This window comes from Thermobia domestica, chromosome 15 (genome assembly GCF_964235325.1).
Source record: "Thermobia domestica chromosome 15, izTheDome1.hap1.1, whole genome shotgun sequence".
NCBI classification, from domain to species: Eukaryota; Metazoa; Arthropoda; class Insecta; order Zygentoma; family Lepismatidae; genus Thermobia; species Thermobia domestica.
Window position 1 is genome coordinate 164,062,986 of NC_137468.1, and position 22,666 is coordinate 164,085,651.

The window sequence follows — 22,666 nt, forward strand, 5'->3', positions numbered from 1 at the left end:
GGAAGTCCCGGCCTTAGAGACCTGTGGACTGCTTCACTAAATTTGTTTTATATAAATTGTTTGAAATAAGAATATGTACTGAGGTCGCACCTGCCAAAATGGCCGAATTTGCCTGTTTAAAATATAATTGTTTATCACACTGTTAATGTAATAAGGAAGGATTAGCGGCGCATGAACACATCGAATATGAAAAACAGTATATTAAAATTGTAACAAACAATAAAATTGGCCAAAGTAATGAATTGTAAATAGTAAAAATTGAATAAAAAATGAGAGCAAAGCACCCCAATAGTTAGCGTTTACAGCGCCATCTCTTATCCCTCGAATTCATTCTTACATTGATCTTTTATATATTGAACCGTTGATAATATCATTTTAATTTCGAAGTTTTTTTTTATATAATTTTCTATTTAAGATACTTCTGTAGTACAAAGCATTTGAATTTTACTGGATAATAAACTAAAATGGGAAATAAAGCTTAGTTCATAATTCCGCTATAAAACGTAATAAGGTAGAAAAGACATTACTATATACGAATTAATGTCATAATTGTTAGAATTTTTAAAATGTGTAAAAGCGAAATTAACACAAAATATTATATGAGAAAATATGAAGAATCAACTGATTTTCCTTGCACAACATTCTCTATAGGTAGTAGCTGAATGATATTCGAATAGTAGCATAGTACTAGGCTAAGTCGGGAATCAAACTTGAAAGTCTAATCTTAAAAGTGTGAACATCGCTTTTAAGAGTGAAGAATGTGTGACTTCCTCAAGCTCTTCATGGAGGGGACTGGATATGCTTGTGGTTGTACCCAACCTTTAACAGCTATTAGGCTAATGGTTCCAAAGTTAAACATGTCATGGATTCGAGGTGTTCTTACTTGTTCTCGATCTTCATTTGTTTGTGTATCTGTCAATTACTTAAGTAGACCTATAACCTGTACACACGTAAAATTTAATAAAAGTCAAGTAAACAAACAAAACTTCAGAAACACCGAGCACCATTTGTATTACAAATGAGATAATGTGATTCGTGCACTGATGCGGTAAGCCAAAGTCTCGGAGTACGATTCTTGGTTCAATCGCACACTTTTTACTCCTTTAATTTATCACTACAGAATATGTTTCTACGATCAACAAAGCTAGTATGGTGTGATTTGGTTTCAATTTATGACCCTATTCCGTAGAAATAATTGCTCAATATTGAGCCGTTTAATAAATAAAAATGTTTACAATCTAAACTACTGAATGAATATTAGCATTAAGAAACAATTATGACAGTAAATATATTCCAGAAACTAACTTTACATTTACATAGCCTCATTCAATTCAGTAAGTAAAAATATGTTCTGTTCATTAGGACTTTTTTCATACATGGATTGAAAATGGAGTTCTGCGTTTGTAAGCTTTTTATTATTGTTGAGAATTGAAAATTACACAGCAAAACGTAGCTTAGGAATACATATACACTTGAAAAGTAAGTTAGTGCACTTTGTGACCTTTAATCTACCACTGAAAGTAAATACTAGATACTACTTACAAATTTTCGACAAAGGAAAGTTCACCTTATATGTGGCCTTAATTTACATTTTAGTTATTGCGATAAAACAAAGAAATAATTTTATTGCAATAGCGCTTACCTTTAATTTTTTATAAGTAGGATCCTCTCTAAACAATATAGGATTATCTTTATCAAATGCAGGAATAAAATAAATTGTTGGATAAAATTTAACACTGAACTGAGGAGGTATATCGTTGCTTTTGGCATTCATTTTTGCCAGCACTAAGTTAGGATTCTCTTCTTTTATTTTGCGCGCCAACTTTTCGTAATCTGGCATTACATTTTCACATGATCTGCATCTGAAATGTTAGCAGAAAGAAATTAGAGAAAATATTACAATTTTTTGCTTCGGGTTAAATATACGATTACTAACTGGTTCATTTTTGCTTTGTTGTCTTAAATAACGTGAACTAGAAAAATAAATCAGTGAAGAAAGCAACGTTTATTTTAAAATAATAACTGTGTGACAAATAAACGTTGCTTCGTTCAGTGATTTATTTTTCTAGTTCAAGTTAAATATACGAGTATAGTATTGAGCATTATTTAAAACTATAATCGATGGCTCCACTAAGCGCTGTAACTTTTGAATCAATGGTCGAAAATTTCCACATTTATTATCCTATGATAGTTGGCAAGAGCATTAAACTTTTTTTAAAATTACTAAATGATGCATCACTTACGGAACTAAATTTGCCACCTAGTGCATAACAACCCTTTTCCCGGGGCGCGGGGGCTCAGTGGTAGAGCGTTCACCTCCGGTGCTTGGGGTCCCTGGTTCGATTCCAGCTCGCGCCGTGTGGACTTTGTGGTGGACAAACATCGTGCACGTGGGTTCTCTCGGGGTTCTCCCGTTTCCTCCCACTTTCTTAATTCCACCATTTCATTCATTTCTCATCATCACTGTCTCCTTTAGCCTAACCGGCATAACCGTGGGACGTAAAATTAAAGATTTCATTTCATTTCAAACCTTTTCCCTTTCTTGCCTGAAGTTGTAACTGAGCAATTGTTGTCGGACCAATTTTTCATTTGACATATGTTCCTATCTACCCAGTTTCGTCTAAGCACTATCGTAGTATTCTTTACAAAGGTGAAATTTAATTTGTTCCAGTTAAAAGAAAAAGATTCAATATTTCACGCTAAATTTATAAGTTTATGGTTCATTTTATCATGGCTTGCAAAATTCGGAAAGGTATATAACTCAGAGGAAAAAATAACAGGTGCCTACTATAAATTGTAAACAAAAGCACCAAAAGTAAGTCCTTCTAGAAATTGAGAATTTACTCTTCTAAAAAAAAAGTACAATGTTTCTTCCTTCCACCCTTTCTTTCTTTAAAAAAATGTCTCCTGAAAAACAAAGTTCTCTGTTTCTATCTTAACAAAATGTGAATTGTTAGCCCATTCACCCGTATCGATCTTTTATGATCAAAAAATTACAAATGTCACTTTATAGAAAAGCTTCGAATACGGAAATAATCCAAGTTGTTACCTGGGTTGAACTAAAAATTCAGTTTGCAGCTTTGATGTCCTCATATAGTTATATGGAAAGGATATCTTCAAACAGGATAGAAAAAGACTTTCAATTTAGAAGTGTGGCATCATTGACTCTTTCGCGAAGACCAGTTAAGTTTGTGGTTGTTAAGCCACAGGGTGTAGAAGAAAGTCTTTCGTCTTTCAGAGATTTAATGGTGGCCTCAACTTTACCCAGATTGTTCTATTATAGTGTTTCTCTATGTTAAAGTACATCACTCTCTCTTTAAGTTAAAAACAGTAGCATTTTCTTTTCCAAAGTTATTGGTCATAGAAGTAAAACAAGGATATGTACTTCTTTGGCGAATGTACTTTTTGTTAACTTTAACATCCCTCTGTAGCACTAAAACAACGTCAGATGTGAACCTATAACTTACTTGCAACCTAAACTACATGAGCTTCCACCGGGGATCGGAATCTAGTTTCCACATAAAACACATGAAATGAAATCTTTAAGTTTTACGTCCTACGGTTATGCCGGCTAGGCTAAAGGTCACGGTGATGATGAGAAATGAATATAACGGTGGAATGAAGAAAGTGGGAGGAAACGGGAGAACCTCGAGAAAACCCACGCACACGGTGTTTGTCCACCACAAAGTTCACTTGGCGGGAGCTGGAATCGAACTAAGGACCCCAGGCACCAGAAGTTAACGCTCTACCACTGAGCCACCGTGGCCCCAACAGCTGATCATGTAGCTACGAAGAAGCTCTGTATTGTTTTCTGTTCTAAACTCGCAATAAGATCAGAGTCAATGTCATCATGCGTAAAAATTATCTTTTATTATTTTAGACTGTTCTCATTCTTTACGTTGAATGATTAATTAAAATATATTCTTCATGAGTTACCATTTAGTTATAGAACATACTAAACAGAAATAAGATTTTCAAAGCACTAAGATTTTTTTAAAGAAAGCTAAAGTTCTTTTTTCTAATTGGTACCAGATAGTCAATATTATACAATATTTATTTCAAGCAAAATGAAGCTTTGTTCTTTTTGAAGAGTTGAAAAACAATTAGATAAAGCCATCTTAAACTGAGACAAAAATAAATAAATTAAATAAAAGATACATAAATAATTGTAATAGTGTCTTTCCACATGTTCTATCGCCTGTAACAAGTTCCGGTTCAGGTACGTTTTATACAGATAGCGGTATATTACCATTTAAAATATTGTGATCTTCACTTTGCCTTTCTTCTGAAAATGGGAATGAGTGAATCAATAGCTCTCAACTCTTCAATTTCAATTCAATTTAGTTCTTACCCAGGCATGTAAAATAAAATGAGGAAATCCTTTTCCACATTTTGAACTTCTTTTTCATAACTATCAGCTACAATTACATGAACTGGGCCTTCTTGCTTCTTAGGTATCGGTTGGGATAACAAATATGGTTTCACCATTCCTGAAAGAAGAAAATTCTATGATAAATGCACAGTTATCTGTGAAAATAAGCAATGTAATGAAATTATAAGGACAAAGTTAAGGAAAAGTGCAGAAACGATACACACTAGACGGTAATTCAGGAAATAATCTTCACTAGTGGGGGGCTGTAATGAAACTATGAGGACAAAGTAAAAAAAAAAAATCACTTTCAACGCTAGTTTGTATTATCTCGAAAGGTAATGGGTAAAGGGAATTGCTTTAAATATATTTTGTAAATTTGGTGATAGCTGGCTGCCAAGTTATCTAATTGACCAGAAAATGAATTTTGAGACATTTGTATAAATTACCTAAGTATGTTTATAGTTAATTTATATTCAGATCAAAGTCTGAACTCTGTCACGTACTCTGTGTAATAATCACTGGAGTCATTAGAAAACAGGGAACATGGTAATTCCAGCTAACTAAGGAGGTCATGAAAAAGAATCTCACCGTATAGACTAATGTAAATTGTTTAATATAAAAAGATCCGGAATAGGCCAGGAAGGCATCTTGGCTCGGACCACGAGTAGCAGTCAGCACCCCACAGAAAACGTTCAGTCTCTTTAAAAACATAGGTGGAAAAGAAATTATTGGTGCAGTTGAAAGAGGACCTTCTTATTACATGTAAGTTGTATTTTTATCAATGTATGAAAAATGGTTGTTGCTAATAGAATCAAATGCCTAATTTTTGATCTTTCGCGTTATAAAAAGAGTAAATTTTCATATTTGGTTCCTTCATTAACATTATCGAATGTACATAATGACTTTTGTACTCTAAAGTTGTATAAAGCTTTGAAACTCGTGAGAAAGAAAAGAAACTACTACTCTTTGTAGGGGCGGATCCAGGATGGACTTCTGGGGGGTGGGGGGTTGTAATAGTGCTACTTAGAGCTACTTTTAAGAGCTCCAAACTCTGAGATGGATTTTATTTATGTATATATATATAATAAGAAAGTTTCCTCTTCTAGGGGGGGCAATCGCCCCGATCGCCCCCTGGATCCGCCACTGACTCTTTGCTTCATTTTAACTACTTGAAATCTTTATGAATTAAAGCACAGGCGGGAATACTTATTCCTCTTTCAGTTTGTGTTCTCACAGTCAATATTTAAGATTCAAAATAACTATTATTTAAACAGTAAGTACATATATGTTGCTTAATTAATCACTTTTTTAAAAGAAAGCTAAGCATGCCATTATTCCAGATATTTTTAAGGACACATATACCGTTCCCCATATCTTATTTAAGATAATTTGCGAATTCTATTTATGGTTTCAGAAATAAAGAATACCTTTGACAGAATTCATATGAGATGAAAATTAAACTTAATTGCCTCGTGTTTCTTTCTGTTGTTATTGAGCTTTAATTTAAATATTAATAAATTGGCATTTGATATTCGCTTCTAAGTAGCATATACAGGTGTTACAAAAGATTGTCACAGTATTTTGAGAATAGATTCCTCACAACAAAATAAGAATGGATCTGTGGTCGGAAGTGCATAATTTCGTAGTTAAAGGGTGCCGAAAACGTGGAAAACTGAATTTTGAAGGTCCATAGTTTCATTACTATAGGATCGATCGTAGTCGGGTCAAGATCTCACTGAGGAACTAGTATGTAAACTATCCACATATTCATCTTTCTGAACCTCCAGTACTTGGAGAATCATTTTTAGAAAGGCTGTTTGGGAGTACTTGATCACTCTCCACCTACTTCTTTAAAAATTGGTGTGCCAAATACTGGAGCCTTCTTAAACATGGATATTCGGATAGTTCACATACCAGTTCCTCAGTGATGTCTTAGCCCGACTACGATAGGTCCCATAGTAGTGGAGCTATGAACTTTTAAAGTTCACTTGTTTCACGTTTTCGGCATCCTATAACTCCGAAACTATCCAATTTTGAGCACAGGTCTATATAAACATTTTTTCTTACTTTAATGTGAAAAAACTGTTCGTAAAATATTGTGAAACCCTGTATAAGTGTTTTTTTTTCGAGAATATTAAATTAAAGTACTCGAGATTAACATCTACAGAATTGTCGAAGGTAAAATCTTGCGAATAACAGTGGCAAGTTAAACTGATGTTGAAACTGGAGACTGGACAAGCATAAATAACATAAATGTATTCACCATTAAACAAAATGTAAAAAATGAAATATAGACACGTAAGTTGGATGAAATACGTTGTTTATAGGGAAAATACATTACCTTTCGTATTGTGCAGTTATTTAGTATAGTATTGAAGCTAATCATTAAACTAGTAAAATGAAACATATTGGAAGGTAAAATTAGTTTCTAAAGTTAAAACTAGCTGTTGGTGAGTTTCTTTAGTTGAAGATCCTCTGGTTTTGGAAAACATACATAATTTTACTGAAACCTGGATAAACTTGCGTGAACTACAAATTCCCTAGTGATTGGCTCAATTTTCAGCAATATTAAAATCTAGGTTATGTACATAGATTAAATCTACCGTAGGTTTAAAATCTATTAAACATAATAGATGGAGTACTATAATATTTAATACATTGACATCATCTGTGCATACTGAGTGCTTCTACATATCATGTTCACATCATTCAATGGTACCATTCTGTAGAAATCAGTTTTTACTATCAGAATATGGAAGGATGTCTGTTTAAAGGTTCTTGCGATGTAGTGCAGATTACTGTACACAATTCTAAATTAAACATTGAGTGTTAGAATTATATCAATACGCATATCCAATAAAATTACCTGACAACAAATCTACTAAAGGTATTGTCGAGCATCCATTACAAAAACGACATATCTGTAATTAATAATTTCGCTTAATATGTTTCTAGTACAATTCGCTTCTAAAGAGAAGAAGAGAGCTCTAGGCTTCAACTACCTGTACATTGATTTTAGGGGGAAGAATATGGGTTGCGAAATTTATCAAAATAAATCATGATTTATTATCAAAAGTATTAAGGAATCAATAACATGAACGCATTCAAAATCAGGGTTTTCTCTGAAGACTATTGTTATATCATTTTCATCCTTATCTCTATTAAAACCATATCTACAGTAATTATTATTTTCAGCTTCAATATTTTATGTATAGTTATAGATACAGTATGTTGACTCTTTTACACACAAACATGTAATAACAGCAATAGCAAAAAATTGGATCCCAATGCAGCAAAATCGCCTAGATTCGAAAAAAATGTTCTTTTTTTTTATTTGCATTCAATGTCCTAAAATAGACTCCATCTCCGTCCACTTATTTCTATTGAAACTGTAGATGTTAGATTATTACTTTCTGTTTCAATATTGGATCCCTGTGTAGTTTGCAAATCTACTGTATATCTACTGTAGATACTGTGTATATAGTTATCTAAATTCCTAATTCTGACTTTATTCACTACAGTTTCCTAATTTATAGTTTTCCATGTGCACTTCAGAAATACAACAAAGCACAAACCATCCATCTTTGATATCTCAGCTAATGATTCCGCTTACAAGGGCAGTAGGTGAGTTTGCCACGAAAGTGAATCGAATTAATTCCTATGCAATGGATAGAGATGATTGAGCTGCATAACATATTGCAAAATACAAGCTAATCTCAATTGGGTTTCTACGAGAATCGCTCTGAAACATTTTTTACAAATCTCGAGAATTGGACTTTGTATAAAAATTTCCAATACTGCACAATAAAGTACTTGTAGCTGTTGAGAATCACAGAAAATTACAACGCTATCTGTCTGCGGTTAATGAAATAAATGAACTTGGAATTTATGTAGACTGTTTGGACACAAATTGTTGATTTATTACTAGCAGATGCTATATAAGAATTAAAAGTTAAAAGGACACGAAAAAGATGAATCTGATATTTCGGAGAAAATGTTCAGTAACTAGATGGCGTATATTTCGAATAATGTGTACCAGATACTAGATGGTGCTGCATCTCTAGACTGCAACTGATGTCTATTTTATTGTAAGAGTTTGCTCCTCATGATACATTGGACTCTGGTAGTATGGATTCGTTAAAGCTGATTATAGGAAATATGGCTATATTCCATCTAAATCACCTGTGAATTTCAGATTTAATTCTTCCTATGAAAATTGTTTTAATTGCAATACCATTACACTCATCCAATGTTCTTGGTGCAAAAACATTTTGTTCCTCCTGTATGCTATTAACTAGATTAAAACACGGTTTTCATCACTGCGAATGTTAGGTTGAACAAGATAATTCGAGAATTTGATAATAAATCAACTATTTGTTTCCAAACAGTTTACCTGCATTTTAAGTTAATTTATTTCATTAATCGTCATAAGGATAACAACGAAAATTGTTGTGATATGCAACAACTAGAAGTGCTTCATTATGCAGTGTGGAGCATTTCTCTACAATTTGACGATTCGAGATTTGCGGAAAATGTTTGAGATCAATTTTCTCAAAAATATAATCGAGTTGAGTTTTGCTTTTACTTTATGGTATATAATTAATTAGCTGTATTCAATGCACGAATTATTTTGACTTACTTTCATGGCAAACTTACTGCACTTGTTAGATAATTTAGGTAAATGGACTAAAACTTTTCTCCAGGACCAGAAATCCAGCCAAGAAAACATAGGCTTAGATATTGATATTTATATCTTAACACTGACCTTTGAAGACGTACTCTATAAACTTCCTCAGTTCGTTTATGTCGATTTCGTCATCAGAAGGTTCATATTGGTAGCGATGCAGATCAGTAAATAATCCAGCAACTACATCAACTCCTGTGTCAGCAAGTCCCAATTTCATCAGCTCATCCTGATATTCTTCGTCATTAGAAACAGCAAATGTTAGTACATTGCGAAACTCCTTGGCTAAAGGTAATATTTTCTGCCTAATATATTGCGTCTCTGAAAAAGTAGGAATTGTAAATTATTAATTATAAAAGCGGCAAGTTTAGTATTTGTAATACAAAGAATAAAATACAATTTCAATGAAGCTGAACATAATTCTTCAAAGTTTGTCAGGCATTGCACAGAATTAAATATTCAAAAGAGCATTCCCTTAGAAGGAACCCCTTGAGTGCGAGATCGCCATATAATGGGTGCCATCACATTCCATCAGTTCTCATCTCCCCTTTATATCAATATGATTCTGTATGCATTCTTTAAAAGTAGATACCTAGTTGAACGTCCTAAACGGTTTGTAACTCCCAAAAAGTTTGCCTTCTATCTTGATGATGAGAACATTTGTGATCACTGTGGCGCGTCATTTTTCATTCGCTATTCGTGGTGCAAGTTAATGGTTTGTTTTGAACAATTCGTGAATGTCGACGATGTCCATTTTGTGAAGTGCAACACATATATCCCATAGAAGGTTGATCTCTGCACCTCCCGGATACGTATTTTCTGTCGCCCTTCTGATGCACATGGTGAGTCATTAGCAGTTAATATTTTTCCTGTCATCATTGTTCACACTATACTTTCAAATTAGCTTTACATAAGATTGCACTTGCGACCTCGCACTCAAGGGGGTCCTTGTTAGTGTCGCTTTGTTTAACATTAGTGTGAAATAATATAATTACAGTATATGGTTTTATCTACATATGTAGTGGTACAGTTATTAGTAAAAATGGGTAGTATCTATTTAATCACTTTCCCCAAATCCCCGGAGTGATTAAGTTAATTAAATATATCGTATGGAAAATATTATATCCATATTTAAATAGTTAAAAACTCATTCTTATGCTCCCAATAATTTCATGAAAAAGCAAACAAACTGTTTCAACGAACCAAGTCGTCTTCATCAATATAGATTGAAAATAAAAACACCTAAGCTGCTGCTGAACACTTCACATTATGAAGTCACCTTCAACTCATAGATGGTGAGAAACTTTTTACACATTGAATATATGAATTCTTGGGTTCTTTAATATGGAAAGTAAAAGTTGTCATGTGATCTAACTTGCAATTGTACAACGAGTAATCACTTAGAAAGGAAACAAAAGTTACGTAAACTATTAGTGATATATTAGAAGTCTTTAGTAGTTTATGTAACTGAGTTTCGTTATAGGTGATTACTCTTTGTACGTACAAGTGCAGCATGTTTGATCACATGGTAATTTTTTCCTTAGTTTACGGAATTCAGAAAGCAATCATTTCACTGATACATAATGCTCAATGATTTATCCATTTCTCTGTAAAAAATTTCTTAACATCTCTGAGTTGAAGGTAACTTCTAATGTGAAATGTTCAACAGCAAAGATTATTATTATTATTATTATTATTATTATTATTATTATTATTATTATTATTATTATTATTATTATTATTATTATTATTATTATTATTATTATTATTATTTTCCATTTACACTGATAAAGTTCATGATGGTTCATTGAAACATTTTGTGTCGCTGTCTACACTGTTATAAATGATTTGAGTATAAAGCTTGAAGACCAGCCCTCTTAATTTATAGATATGAACTTAAAAATAAATGTCTCCATTCTGGAATTATTTTCAAAAGAAATTAGATGTTCGGGTACCCACCCTGCTCGCGACCGTACAGAACTCTTGTACAACAAGTTACGTTCCTACAGGATTATATGTTTGCTAGCATAAGTTCGTATCTTCCCCTCATACTTGTAGCATTGAGATAATATGGCTCTATATATGTTACAGAAAACTCTACATAAATGGGTCTAATTGTGTAGACATTATTCACAAAAGATTATGTATGTAAAAGACATGTCCTTTTACTGGCGTGTATCAACCATATCACCCAGCATAAGAAATATGTTATAAGAATTTTAAATCAAATAATTATGTAATCTATATCTCATACACCTTTTTGAACAAAGTGCACTTTTTCGAGAGGACTAACGATATTTCAGCCCAAACAGCCTGTGAGCAAAAGTACAGCACTTCGTGTGATATCAGACTAACATAACAATAACTTAAGATACAAAACATATAAGAGGAAATCGAATGTAAAACATAAATAAAAGTCAATTATTCATAGTCATCCTCTTAACACACTGTTGAAATATTACAGATTTGTAAGTTTAATACGTTCGAAAATAAAGATTTAAATAAGAACACCTGTCTTAAAATTACGTTTAACAAAATGTTGCAGAAGCTATCACTTAAAGGAATCAGTCAAATATCATGAAATCTTATCTTGCTTGGTTCAGTTAATCTAAATTTCTCTCTCATTCTATTTACAGGTTTCTGGAATTCCTGTATCTTTAGAGTTCCAAGCTTTCGACTCTCTCCTGGAGTCTTGATCACGAAGGTTGAAAGCAGGAAGAAAAAGAATAGAAACATCAAGGAATAAAAATGAAACGGACTTACCAAGGGGAAGTACTGTGTTGGTGTAGTTTTTTTCGGTACAGCATTGAACTTCCCCTTGGTAACTCCATTTCTTCTTATTCCTTGATGTTTCTATTATTTTTCTCCCTATTTTTAACCTCCGTAACCAAGACTCCAGTGGAGAGTCGAAAGCTTGGCACTCTAAAGATACAGGAATTACAGAAACATCTAAGTAGAATGATAGTTACAATTCCTGAGCGTGGTTTTGCAATGTCTAAATTTTTCTCTTTAAAGAACCTATCAACTTTCGTAAACTTTCATATTTTTATTATAAAAGAATTGAAATAATACAATTTTTTACCCTGTGCTTTGGCACTTTCAAACCAAGGTTGATCTTGACAATAATAATAATAAACAAAAAAAAAAAAAAATGCAAAATTAAGAAAAGAATCTTAAAGCGCAGAATATTTTAATCTTGTCTTTAAGTTAAAAAATATATAACTAATTGTTTAGTTCTTCTCGAAATTATTCACAACATAAATATACAAGTTTGTTATTAAGTTTGTTAAGATGTGTTAGTGATTATTTGTGCAATTGGAAATAAATTACTACTGTTATGGTCGTATGTATAGCACTGAATTAGACATAATTTGAGAGAAATTGTTAAGCAATACATGACATTTTTCATTTCCTCTCTTATATCAACGAACAATTAAATTTTAATAACATATAGGCCTTGCAATTAGCGAAATTAATATTATCCGAATTTACATTTATTAATTTATTTATTGTTTTATTCATAGCACTTGAAAGAAAAGGATAAAAACTGGAATGCGATCGGAAACCAGTGGAGCGGCACAATGGGAGCAGGCACGCAGCCAGGATTTCGTAATGGGTGTGGGGGTCCGGGACATGAAATACCGTGGTTATTACGCCAGGGGCTCGATAATTCTAAACTATTTTACTGTCAACAAATATTGGTTCGTTTAGCCAAGATTTCGTAATGAAGAGGGGGAGGTGATATGAAATACTGTGGTTATTACTCCAGGAGCTCGATCAATCTAAACTATTTTACTAGCAACATATATTGGTTTGTTAGGACAATAAGATAAGGATATGTTAGTAAGCATTTTAATAACAAACTATGAAGAAATCTCGAGTAAAAGAATATAAAAAAAGTATTGAAAAAGATCTTACAGTATCTACGTTCCTTCCTCTGTTCATTCCGATATAACAATTTTCCTTTCATTATGGCCTCAACTATTACAAGAAGTACATACCCTCTATTATAAAAAGTACATATCCAATAATGTATTGTAAAAAAATTGTACCATACCTGCATTCCTTTCTCTGTCGAATCAAATGTTAACAGAACTTTCTTTCTTCATAACTTTGTTTATTATCCCGTCAACTACTGTCTGTTTCAAATGACAAGTTAAAGTAGTAGTAGGAAACTGTTTCTGAAATAATATTTGATACTGTAGAGAAGTGATGACGAAAAGTTATGATAAAAAAATGTCCACACTAGTACAGAATGGCACTATGTCTTCGAAAGCTTGAAATTTCCCTGACTAGTAGCAGAAATTCTGAGAATACCGCAGCTTTTCTAGAAATTTCAAATTCCCTGACTTTTCCAGGATATCCCACTATGTATTGCAAGTAATTAGGCTAATGCGTTCCTCGTAAGGCTGGAATGGAGAGGAAACAATAAGGGCAGATGTCGACAACGCTATGCTCAAGTTTGCGTATCATTAGCTACTGCTTATTTAGCTTGCCATTTGTAACAAACAGTGAAACACGTCAATAACTTCCTCATTCGGTCTCTAACAAATATCCATTTTAACTTGACGCCCCCCCCCCCACCACCACCACCATTTCCTCCACACAAAGCTCCTAATAAGAAAGCGTAATCAAACGCTTGCTGTAGCTTTTTAAAACTGATTCTTATTTTTTCCTTTCTTTTTGTTTCATCCTTAATTTGTTTTTCATTTTGTGGTTTCAAAGGGGAATTCCAGACTCTCGACTCCCTCCTTTGACCACGTCCTGATTGCAGTGAAGTATACAGACTTCTATACAATTCACCCAAGCAACAAAGATAAAATAGAGAGTGGAACGACAAATCAGCTATTGCATACTTGGCCATTACTTCAATAGAATAGAGTATATTTTAAATTTTACAGATCGTATGATTTTTGACATCTTAATTTACTACCAGCGTGCCATACTGGCTTATAGCAACCCAATTTGAACACTGTTGGTGATTGTACCGATTCACTATTTAGAGATATGACCCACAATTTGTGTCCCAATAATAACTGAACCATTCAGTACATGAAGATCGTGAATTACTATATCCCCGAAATAGTCCATAATGTTCTAATTCAAATTTATGTAACTTAGGTTTTTAAAATAAACTGTTTTATGGCGCGTTTGTAGAGAGTATAACAATGAAAATATTAAGGTTTGATGCTTTCATTCCAAAAATTGTTGAATTTAGACGTGTTTTTGCTCCTCTTGTAAAATATCAAAATTATGGCTCTTGTTCTTTCTGCACTCGACAACTTAGCGGACAGACGGAGAGAGAGATAGTGAAAGAAATTTTGTATTCATATGTATATGAAAGCGTTGCATAACGCATATTTACAATATAATTAAGTACATGTAATTAAAGGCTCATGGGTTGGCAAGGATCGAGATTTGGACGTGGAAATAACACATAGAATGTACGAGGAATGGCGAAATTGATATTTTTGGCATTCTTTGTGAACCGCAGAATTACAGTAAAGAATAAGGAGATGATATACACAACAGTGGTTAGGAGACATATATAACAGATAGAGGGAGACTAACAAGGGAAGGATGGACATGGTTAATAATTACTTCAGAGAGAAAGGTCTAACAGGGAAGAATTCCGGGACAGAGCTTCTTGGAGAACACTCATAAAAAATATCGACTCCATATAAGTGAGAAAAGAAAAAGAATTATCAGGCAAATGATAACACCTCTGTGTTGCATATGGTGATGCAATGATTTAAGAAGGTTAATAAAATACAATTTAGTCTTCAAAAGCAGCACTAAGGGGTATTATAAACTAAGATAGTCCTGAGATGGTTCGATCAACTAATTCATGTTCGATCAACTAAAATTGCACAGAGTAGATGATAGGAAAATCCATGGAAAAGCTTTCTTCAAGCTGAGCAAATATACATCGATAAGACTGGAAAATGATATAATAAAAATGTTTTAGGCATTATACGTTAGTTTTGTTATATGAAAATGATTATGCTTCTTGCATTAAGGAACAGTGGTAGTTTCGATTAATTATTTTTATTGGAAATGTCTATTCTAAGTGTATACTTACCTGGTAAAAATTGATGACTGAAGTTTACGTCATAGTAAATAACAAGAAGTGGCCTTTTAGTGTATAATACATCTTGGTTAAGTTTCGTTCTGTGACCTACCAACGGGGTACAATGTGCTTTTATAAATTTCAAAATGTCATCAGCATTGGCCGATTCCTAAAGTAAAATAAAAGATAAATAATTTACTATATTTATTCAAGATAAAGTACTATTGTCTTGTAGTAAACTTATTTTACGTCCTTACGCAATACCAAGGTCATGAAGATGAACTTTCACTACGGATTTTCGACGTAGAATTCAAACCATTATTCCAGCCTTTTTTTCTCAGCAGAGTTTTTAAATCTATTACTACTTACACTTAAAGTACGCTATCCAAAACGCTATGTTTACTTTTTTCTTATTTTGTAAATAGTACTTTCAACAGACGCTTGTCAAAAAAGGGGCTAATTTTTATAAAATAAAACTGACAATATTGGTGAAGCCGCGCGTGCGCTAAAGCATGTTCTAGTATCCTCTGCCTACAATAGAAGTATAAATCTTAGCGTAGAGTAGCAGTGAATTGAAATGTCTGTCGTCACAGAAAATTCCGCATAATTTAAGGAGAGGTCCGTGATGCGATTTGTCAACCCGAAGAGGATAGAATGCAATTGACATACATCTAAAATTATGCATCATTTTAGGAGCAACACTAACATGTGAAGGGAAGGTCTAAAATTGGCAAAGAAGAATATTACGATCTGGAATTATTCTGTACACCCACACAGTTTCACGTACTATTAAGACAATTCAAAACTATCAATGTGAACTTTTTAATCACTCCCCATACAATTTAGACCTTACCTCATTTTCCTTCACCTAAAAAGATGGCTTGCTTTGCAACATTTCAATGACATTTGTTCTTGACTGGCTAGAGTCTCAGCCGGTAGAATTCTACACAGAGTATCTACGATAGCTTGCGCCACACTATCAGAAATGCTTGAAGCTTCACTATGATTATGTAGAAAAGTAGCCAAGACATTTGGTATTTATGTATTTGCACAGGTAAATATGTACTTGTATAGAATCAACAATAAAATTTTTCTCCTTTTATTTTCATATATGTAATAATCGAACTTTGTACTTGACTTTTCTGGTATGAATTCGTACAAATATTAATGTGACGCTTTTACTAATAACCATAAATCTCGAAGAGCGAAAATACCATTACTAAAATTACATTTAGGGTTACACGATTTTATAACAGGTAGTTTCTGTTTTTCTTTCTTTCTTTCTTCATAAGTTCTATATTGAAGAATGTTTTCCTCCAAAATGAGAAATCACAAAGTGAAAATTTTCAAATTCCAAGAACAAAATATACTAATATTTCCAACAAACTTCAAAATTTGTTTCCGAACATCCAAAAAAACTTTTTTTTTTCAAAATGGCCATCATTTTATAAGTGTTATTGATTACAAGACATACATTCGTATATAATCCATGGGATTATTAGTTTATCTATCTATCCGTCTATTCATTTCTTGTGTCTTTTCCATCTTTAAGCTCTGTACTGCGTATTTATATTCAAATGCAAATTCTTTCTTTTTTCCATTTTTCATATCTGTGTGTAATTTTCCTAGGCCTAATTCTCGTATATTGTATATTAATGACTTTTTTATTTATTTGTATATACGTGTCTTATTTATTGCATCAAACAAACATTGTTTCTTTTAAGTTATTGTAAAACTGGGAACAAATGTGGGTCCCTTAGTATCAGTAGTCACAAAATAGCTTATGCTATAAAATTAACATATACAGTAACATTTAATTACTTTAAATATATAATACAATGATTTTAAATTTGACAGTTCGTTAATATTTTTTCTAGAAGTCAATACAAAATTAAAATAATAATTTATGGAAACAAGTAACATAAAAAGTCAAGAATTGTGATTAAATGCCGGGACTTTCCCCACATTTTTCAAGACCCAAAACTAAATTCCACTTGTATAAAATATAAACTTTCCAGACCTGTAGATTCCATTACTTTTATGGTCTTCCAAAGCTTTCTTTTTATTGCGATATATACACAAACTTTTCGAAATGTTGCAGAGTTTAAGCTCTAATATACTATTTATTTACATAAGTTTCTAATAATTTCAATCTGCTATTTGGTATAATGTTGATATGATAATGTGTTTTCGGTGAGTTGGTGAGACAGGTTGTCAGAAAGCGCACTGTCCATAAGGAAAACAGTAAGGATTGTCTATAACTTATTTACACTGTGGACTACTTAAAACGGCAGTTGTGGCAAAATAAAACACCGAAAATGACAGCCAAGATGACAAAATAAATTTTAAAAATGGCACTCTTTCGTCAGAAATTACTGCGAGAGTAGTGTAATGACACTTTTATTTTTTCACTGAAGACGGCCAATTAAGTTCGACAATGCTTCATTTGAACCTTCAACCATTTGTCGGTAATTGTTATCGTTCTTGAGATAAACAGAACGAAAAGTATAAGAACTGTGTTGGACAGACAATACAACCACACTTTTCCTTACGAAGCCTTAAAAACACAGACTTCGACTTCATCTTGAGATCGAAAAGCGCTATAGAAAATGAACTTTAGTTTCGATGTGAATACTCCCGATTTTATCCTTCCGTTTTTAATGTTACGATCTGTCTGACATTTGCGTTGTCAGAAACTATTTGATGTCTTAGACTAGAGACAAATCGAAGCTAAGTAAATGCTGAAAATCATAATATTTTCGCAGTAAGAGTTCGACTCTTTAATTTACCTTACCTTACCCTAATTTTGCACTGTATTACAGTCGTGTGTTAGTTTTTAAACTTGTTAAAAAATAATTTCTTACCTTTAAAAACCTATGACTGTTTTCTTCGTAAATGGAATGAAAAATTTCAGGCTGGAAAACTATAATTTCGTTTGAAACAGCTTTGTAATGTTCGATCACTTCCTTTTGAAAGGTGTGCAAGAAGCTGAATGTTTCTGTTAATAGATAAATTAGAATTAAATAATTACTTTTGATGAATACATTATACATACATACATACATACATACATACAGGGTGGTCCAAAAGTTGGTATACATTACCGTACTGATCTGCTCATTGCATTTTATATAATTTCTTATTGTTATCCATCAGCTAGACTTAGTTTCTTTATTATTTGTTCTTAATGTGTATTTACTTATATCTTAAGCTCGGAAGTACCGAAGCAAATAAAACCATAAACTAGAATGTTATACTTGATCAAGTTATGTTATACTTATACGTTATCATTGCAGGGGTGTATACCTACTTTTGGGCCACCCTATATAAATGGTACATTACTAACTAATTATGATCTATGGAACCCTGATGGTTCAATGCCACATTCATAAAAGGTCTCCACTGACTTCTATCCTTAGTCAACTAAATCTAATTTCTACTTTGTATTCTTATTTCTGCTAGATCACCTTAATATTGTCTCTCCATCTGACGCTAGGTCTTCCTAATGATCTTTTTCCGACTGGATTTCCACTTAAAATTTTGAAAGTACTTCTACTTTCTTCCATTCTGGCTAAATGATTTGCCACCTAAGCTCCCTTAATTTTTTGTACCACTAAGTTCTAATAATATTTTTTCTCATTCTTGTTTATCTTTTGGTGTTATCTTATGCGTCATCTATGCTTAAGATATAGCTTTTACAAAAAGGGAAAATTAGAAATTTTGTGAAAGAAAGTGGAACGGACTTTTTACAACAGTATCAAGGTAGAGTTTGCTTACGATGATTTTTTTCCTTGTTTTTGTGCTTTATACATGTATTAAATCCTAAGCCGTTACAGTTAACCAGATATGTTGTGGATCCATAGTTAGAATAAGACTCTAGCGTCATATCAGTTTGCTACCTCTTAATCCAAGGTCCCCTATCAACTTACAATGTTATGTCAATACTGAAAATTTTATGATCCCACTGACAGCCCAAAATGCACTTACCAAAAACATATACATTGAATCATTAGGCTACACGGTAACACTATCGCATACACTTTACATATAAACGGTAAAATAAAGTTTATAAGGAAACAAGTTGTTAAAACACAAGTACATATAAATCTGTAGAGTTGTCCTTTCTGTAACTTGGCCATCTGCTCAATTTCGTCATACTTCTGTGGAAACCAGATTACTCTGCAAGGTGGCCACTCGTGTAAATTAGACAATTTTCCTTGGGGCAGAAGCTGACTAAGTTACGATATATATATGTACAATACACAATTTTATAATGAGGGATTACTATTACTGTAATCATCTTAAGCTTAGGGACTGGAAGAAAAAAGAAATTAAAAATAAAAAGAATCATTGTAGATAATAGTTACTCTATGTAACTACCCGACTACGTCTTCTTCTTTTAGATAATAACCTTTAAAAAAGTAAAATTCAATTGTCTGGATCAGTAATGCCACCTGAACCTTTAACAGGATGCACAAATTGCCAAACGAACTAAAATCAAGCTCTCAGTACTTATAAATTGCAGAATTTTATTTACAGTCGTTGTGGCAAAAGTGTTAACAAATTGCATAAGTAATTTCATTTTAATGTAAAGACCATTACTGCTAAATTGAAAATCATAAGATTGTTTATTTAAAATTTCTTAACATTTTTATATCTATTAAGTATATTGTGAAAGTGATTTTCTAATAACATGCTTATCACTTGGACAGAAAAGGTAATGTTTATATTTAAACTTATAAATCTATATTATTATTACTAGCTGAACCTGCGCTCTCTACGCAGCGCATCATTCACACATGAACATAAATCTCCTTGTCATTCCTCACAACATCTCTACATGTCCCTTAACAGACACAAGTGAAAGACATCTTGATAAAATTCAGCAAGTGGTACCATAAAGGGGGATTTTTTCGATTATTTTTTTCAATATCTCGCACCATTAGCAAGATTTGAGACTACTTCCAGCTGAAGTTTCTAATTCATGTATCATCAGTGTTTTCTTTCTTCTTGCATGCAAGTATGTAATAAGCAAATACATTACACACACAATTAATTATAATGTCAGTGATGTATGGTGTTCATTGGACAAAAGATTCATCTTAGATTGGAGAAATGGTTACCTTTCATGTTTCATTCTCATCTGACCATGAAACAAACGCCTGAGAGATATACTACTCGTGTATGCGGTTTTGTAGTGTTGGAATGTATAATTCGTAGGATATGCTTTACTTTTTTAAAATTTCAACACTTTTAGTGTACCCCGAAAATATGTAACGCCATGTTTTTCAAATGTTTAATTAGAACTGTACAATCTACACAAAATTTGGAATCGATCTGTGAAAACGGCACGTTTCTAGCATTTGTCGTTTTCGAGATCTCATTGTCGAAAGGATTGGAGACAAACATATAGACTTCTCTTTGGAGACAAACATATAAACCTAGCATTTTAATATATAGATTATTTCGTAATTATGTATACGTATATAACTAAATAATTTGTGTTTATTTATTTTTTGCCTGGTTTATATAATAAATTACTTTCGAATGACGGATAAGACAATAAGTGAATGTGTATTACACAATTACATAAGAATAAAATTCTGATGATATCAAGAAGGCTTTTGTAGTATTTATATTGCCAGATATTAATACATAAAATCGTAAACAGCAATAATACGCTGTTTAGCTTAAAATTAAGTTAGCATTTCCAAATTATATTAATTTAAATCTGACAGAAGTTCCAAATACTCGACATCTAACGACACATATTAACAAAAACAGGGGAACTACAGAGAACAAGGCTTCGAAGGGGAGCCGAAAGCTTGGAAGGATTTTTCGAGAATTAGAATTTAAAGAAAGTGACAAAAGTCAATACTTTCGCCTTCAATTGCAATAAATGATAGACATTATAGTCGAAATATTCACTATGCAAGAAATAGCTATGGTACTTGTACTAATGTTTGAAAACGCGTGGCTTTGCTCCCTTTCCGCTACTAACGGTAGATGTGACAAGCGGGAAAAGATTCTTTATCCCTAATGAATGGTATTCCATTCTTGTTCTATGTATTTTAGTTTAATATACGATTCTTATTCTTATTCTTAGACCCAGCCATGGGTTTTTATTTAATATTAGGCAGCCTTGGGCTATAATCCCTATTACACTTTGATTCCTATGAGTTGTACCAGTATATATTGAACATTGTTGATCGATGATCTATTCAGATTATTAGTTCTGTTCTGTTCTGTTCCGAAGAATCCTTGAAAGAAGTTGGTTAAGTAGCTTCTGCAATTATCTGTTGATATTCGTAAAAATAAGATTGTTGATATATATATATAACATATTTGGATTTTAAGGGTTGGTATGAGCAAATTATTTATTTTAATTTGAAATTATAGTTAATAGAGTTATATAGAATGCTTCTTACTCTGAGTTTTCGCTAGATACTTCATCAGATTATCTTACACACACACACACACACACACACATACACACACACACACACACACACACACATATATATATATATATATATATATATATATATATATATATATATATGAATTTTATTTGGTTGTAAGAATTCTATAATTATGTGCATTAGATTCCAGTTGTTTGTTGTCAAAAGATTTTGAAGAGAGTAAGGTCCAAATCCCACATATCTAGAAATTTTGTCTAACGTATGTTTCCTTCCTTTTTCAGTTTCTTTACAGACAAAAATTATGTGGTCTATTAGACCAATATCTCTTTTGCACGAACATAAGTTAGTTTCAGTTTTTTTATTTGATATAATTTATATTGTGTTAGTGCGACATTGAAGAATAATCGATAAAGCAAACTGTAAAATTATTTTATTTATTGTCTATTTGTGTATGGTGTTGCATGGTTTAGGTTTATTTATATCCATAATGTTCCAGTAATATGTGCCTGGACTTTGTCTATTTGCTGATCTCTAATCGTATATTAATTTTGTTTGTTTTATCTTTACTATTGTTTTGAAATATATATGACTAATCTTGATTAAGGCTGGTTGTCCTTCATTACATGCAATTTTTGCAGCTAAGTCTGTTTAATGAAATTTTATAGTTGAGTGCTAATTCATGTGTAAAAATTGAATTATATGTACATTCAAATCCTTCGACTGCATTTATAGTCAGAGTTCTACTAACTTAGGAAATTGTTGTACAATTATGCACTATAATTTTAATTGTTATGTTTTTATAATTTTACATTTCAAAACAAAAGAATCAAGTATTGTTACAATTTATGGCTTAATTAAAATTTTAAATATAAATGTTTTCTATTATTATTATTATTATTATTATTATTATTATTATTATTATTATTATTATTATTATTATTATTATTGCAATAAAACATTCCAAATATAACTTCATTTCAAACCTTCCTCGCTGTTGAATGTCTACCATGTAATATTGCATTATATACTATACGATATATACGCGTACGATTAAAGCAACCTGAGAAGTCAGCATTTGTGAAACATGCATTTTAAAAAAAAAGCATAAAAAATTTTGT

The 22,666-nt window shown here is 32.2% G+C and overlaps 1 protein-coding gene across 1 annotated transcript in view; it reads right to left on the minus strand.

Annotated features, from left to right (window-relative positions):
• Positions 1-22,666, minus strand: part of LOC145671702 (protein disulfide-isomerase A4-like) — a 36,814-nt gene that overhangs the window by 4,755 nt on the left and 9,393 nt on the right. Inside the window, exons 4-8 of the mRNA XM_081740901.1 lie at positions 17,991-18,124; positions 15,139-15,295; positions 9,138-9,377; positions 4,352-4,490; positions 1,643-1,862 (exon numbers count right to left, since the gene is read on the minus strand). Coding sequence (XP_081597027.1) covers positions 1,643-1,862; positions 4,352-4,490; positions 9,138-9,377; positions 15,139-15,295; positions 17,991-18,124 — 890 coding nt within the window. The remainder of the gene's footprint in view (positions 1-1,642; positions 1,863-4,351; positions 4,491-9,137; positions 9,378-15,138; positions 15,296-17,990; positions 18,125-22,666) is intronic.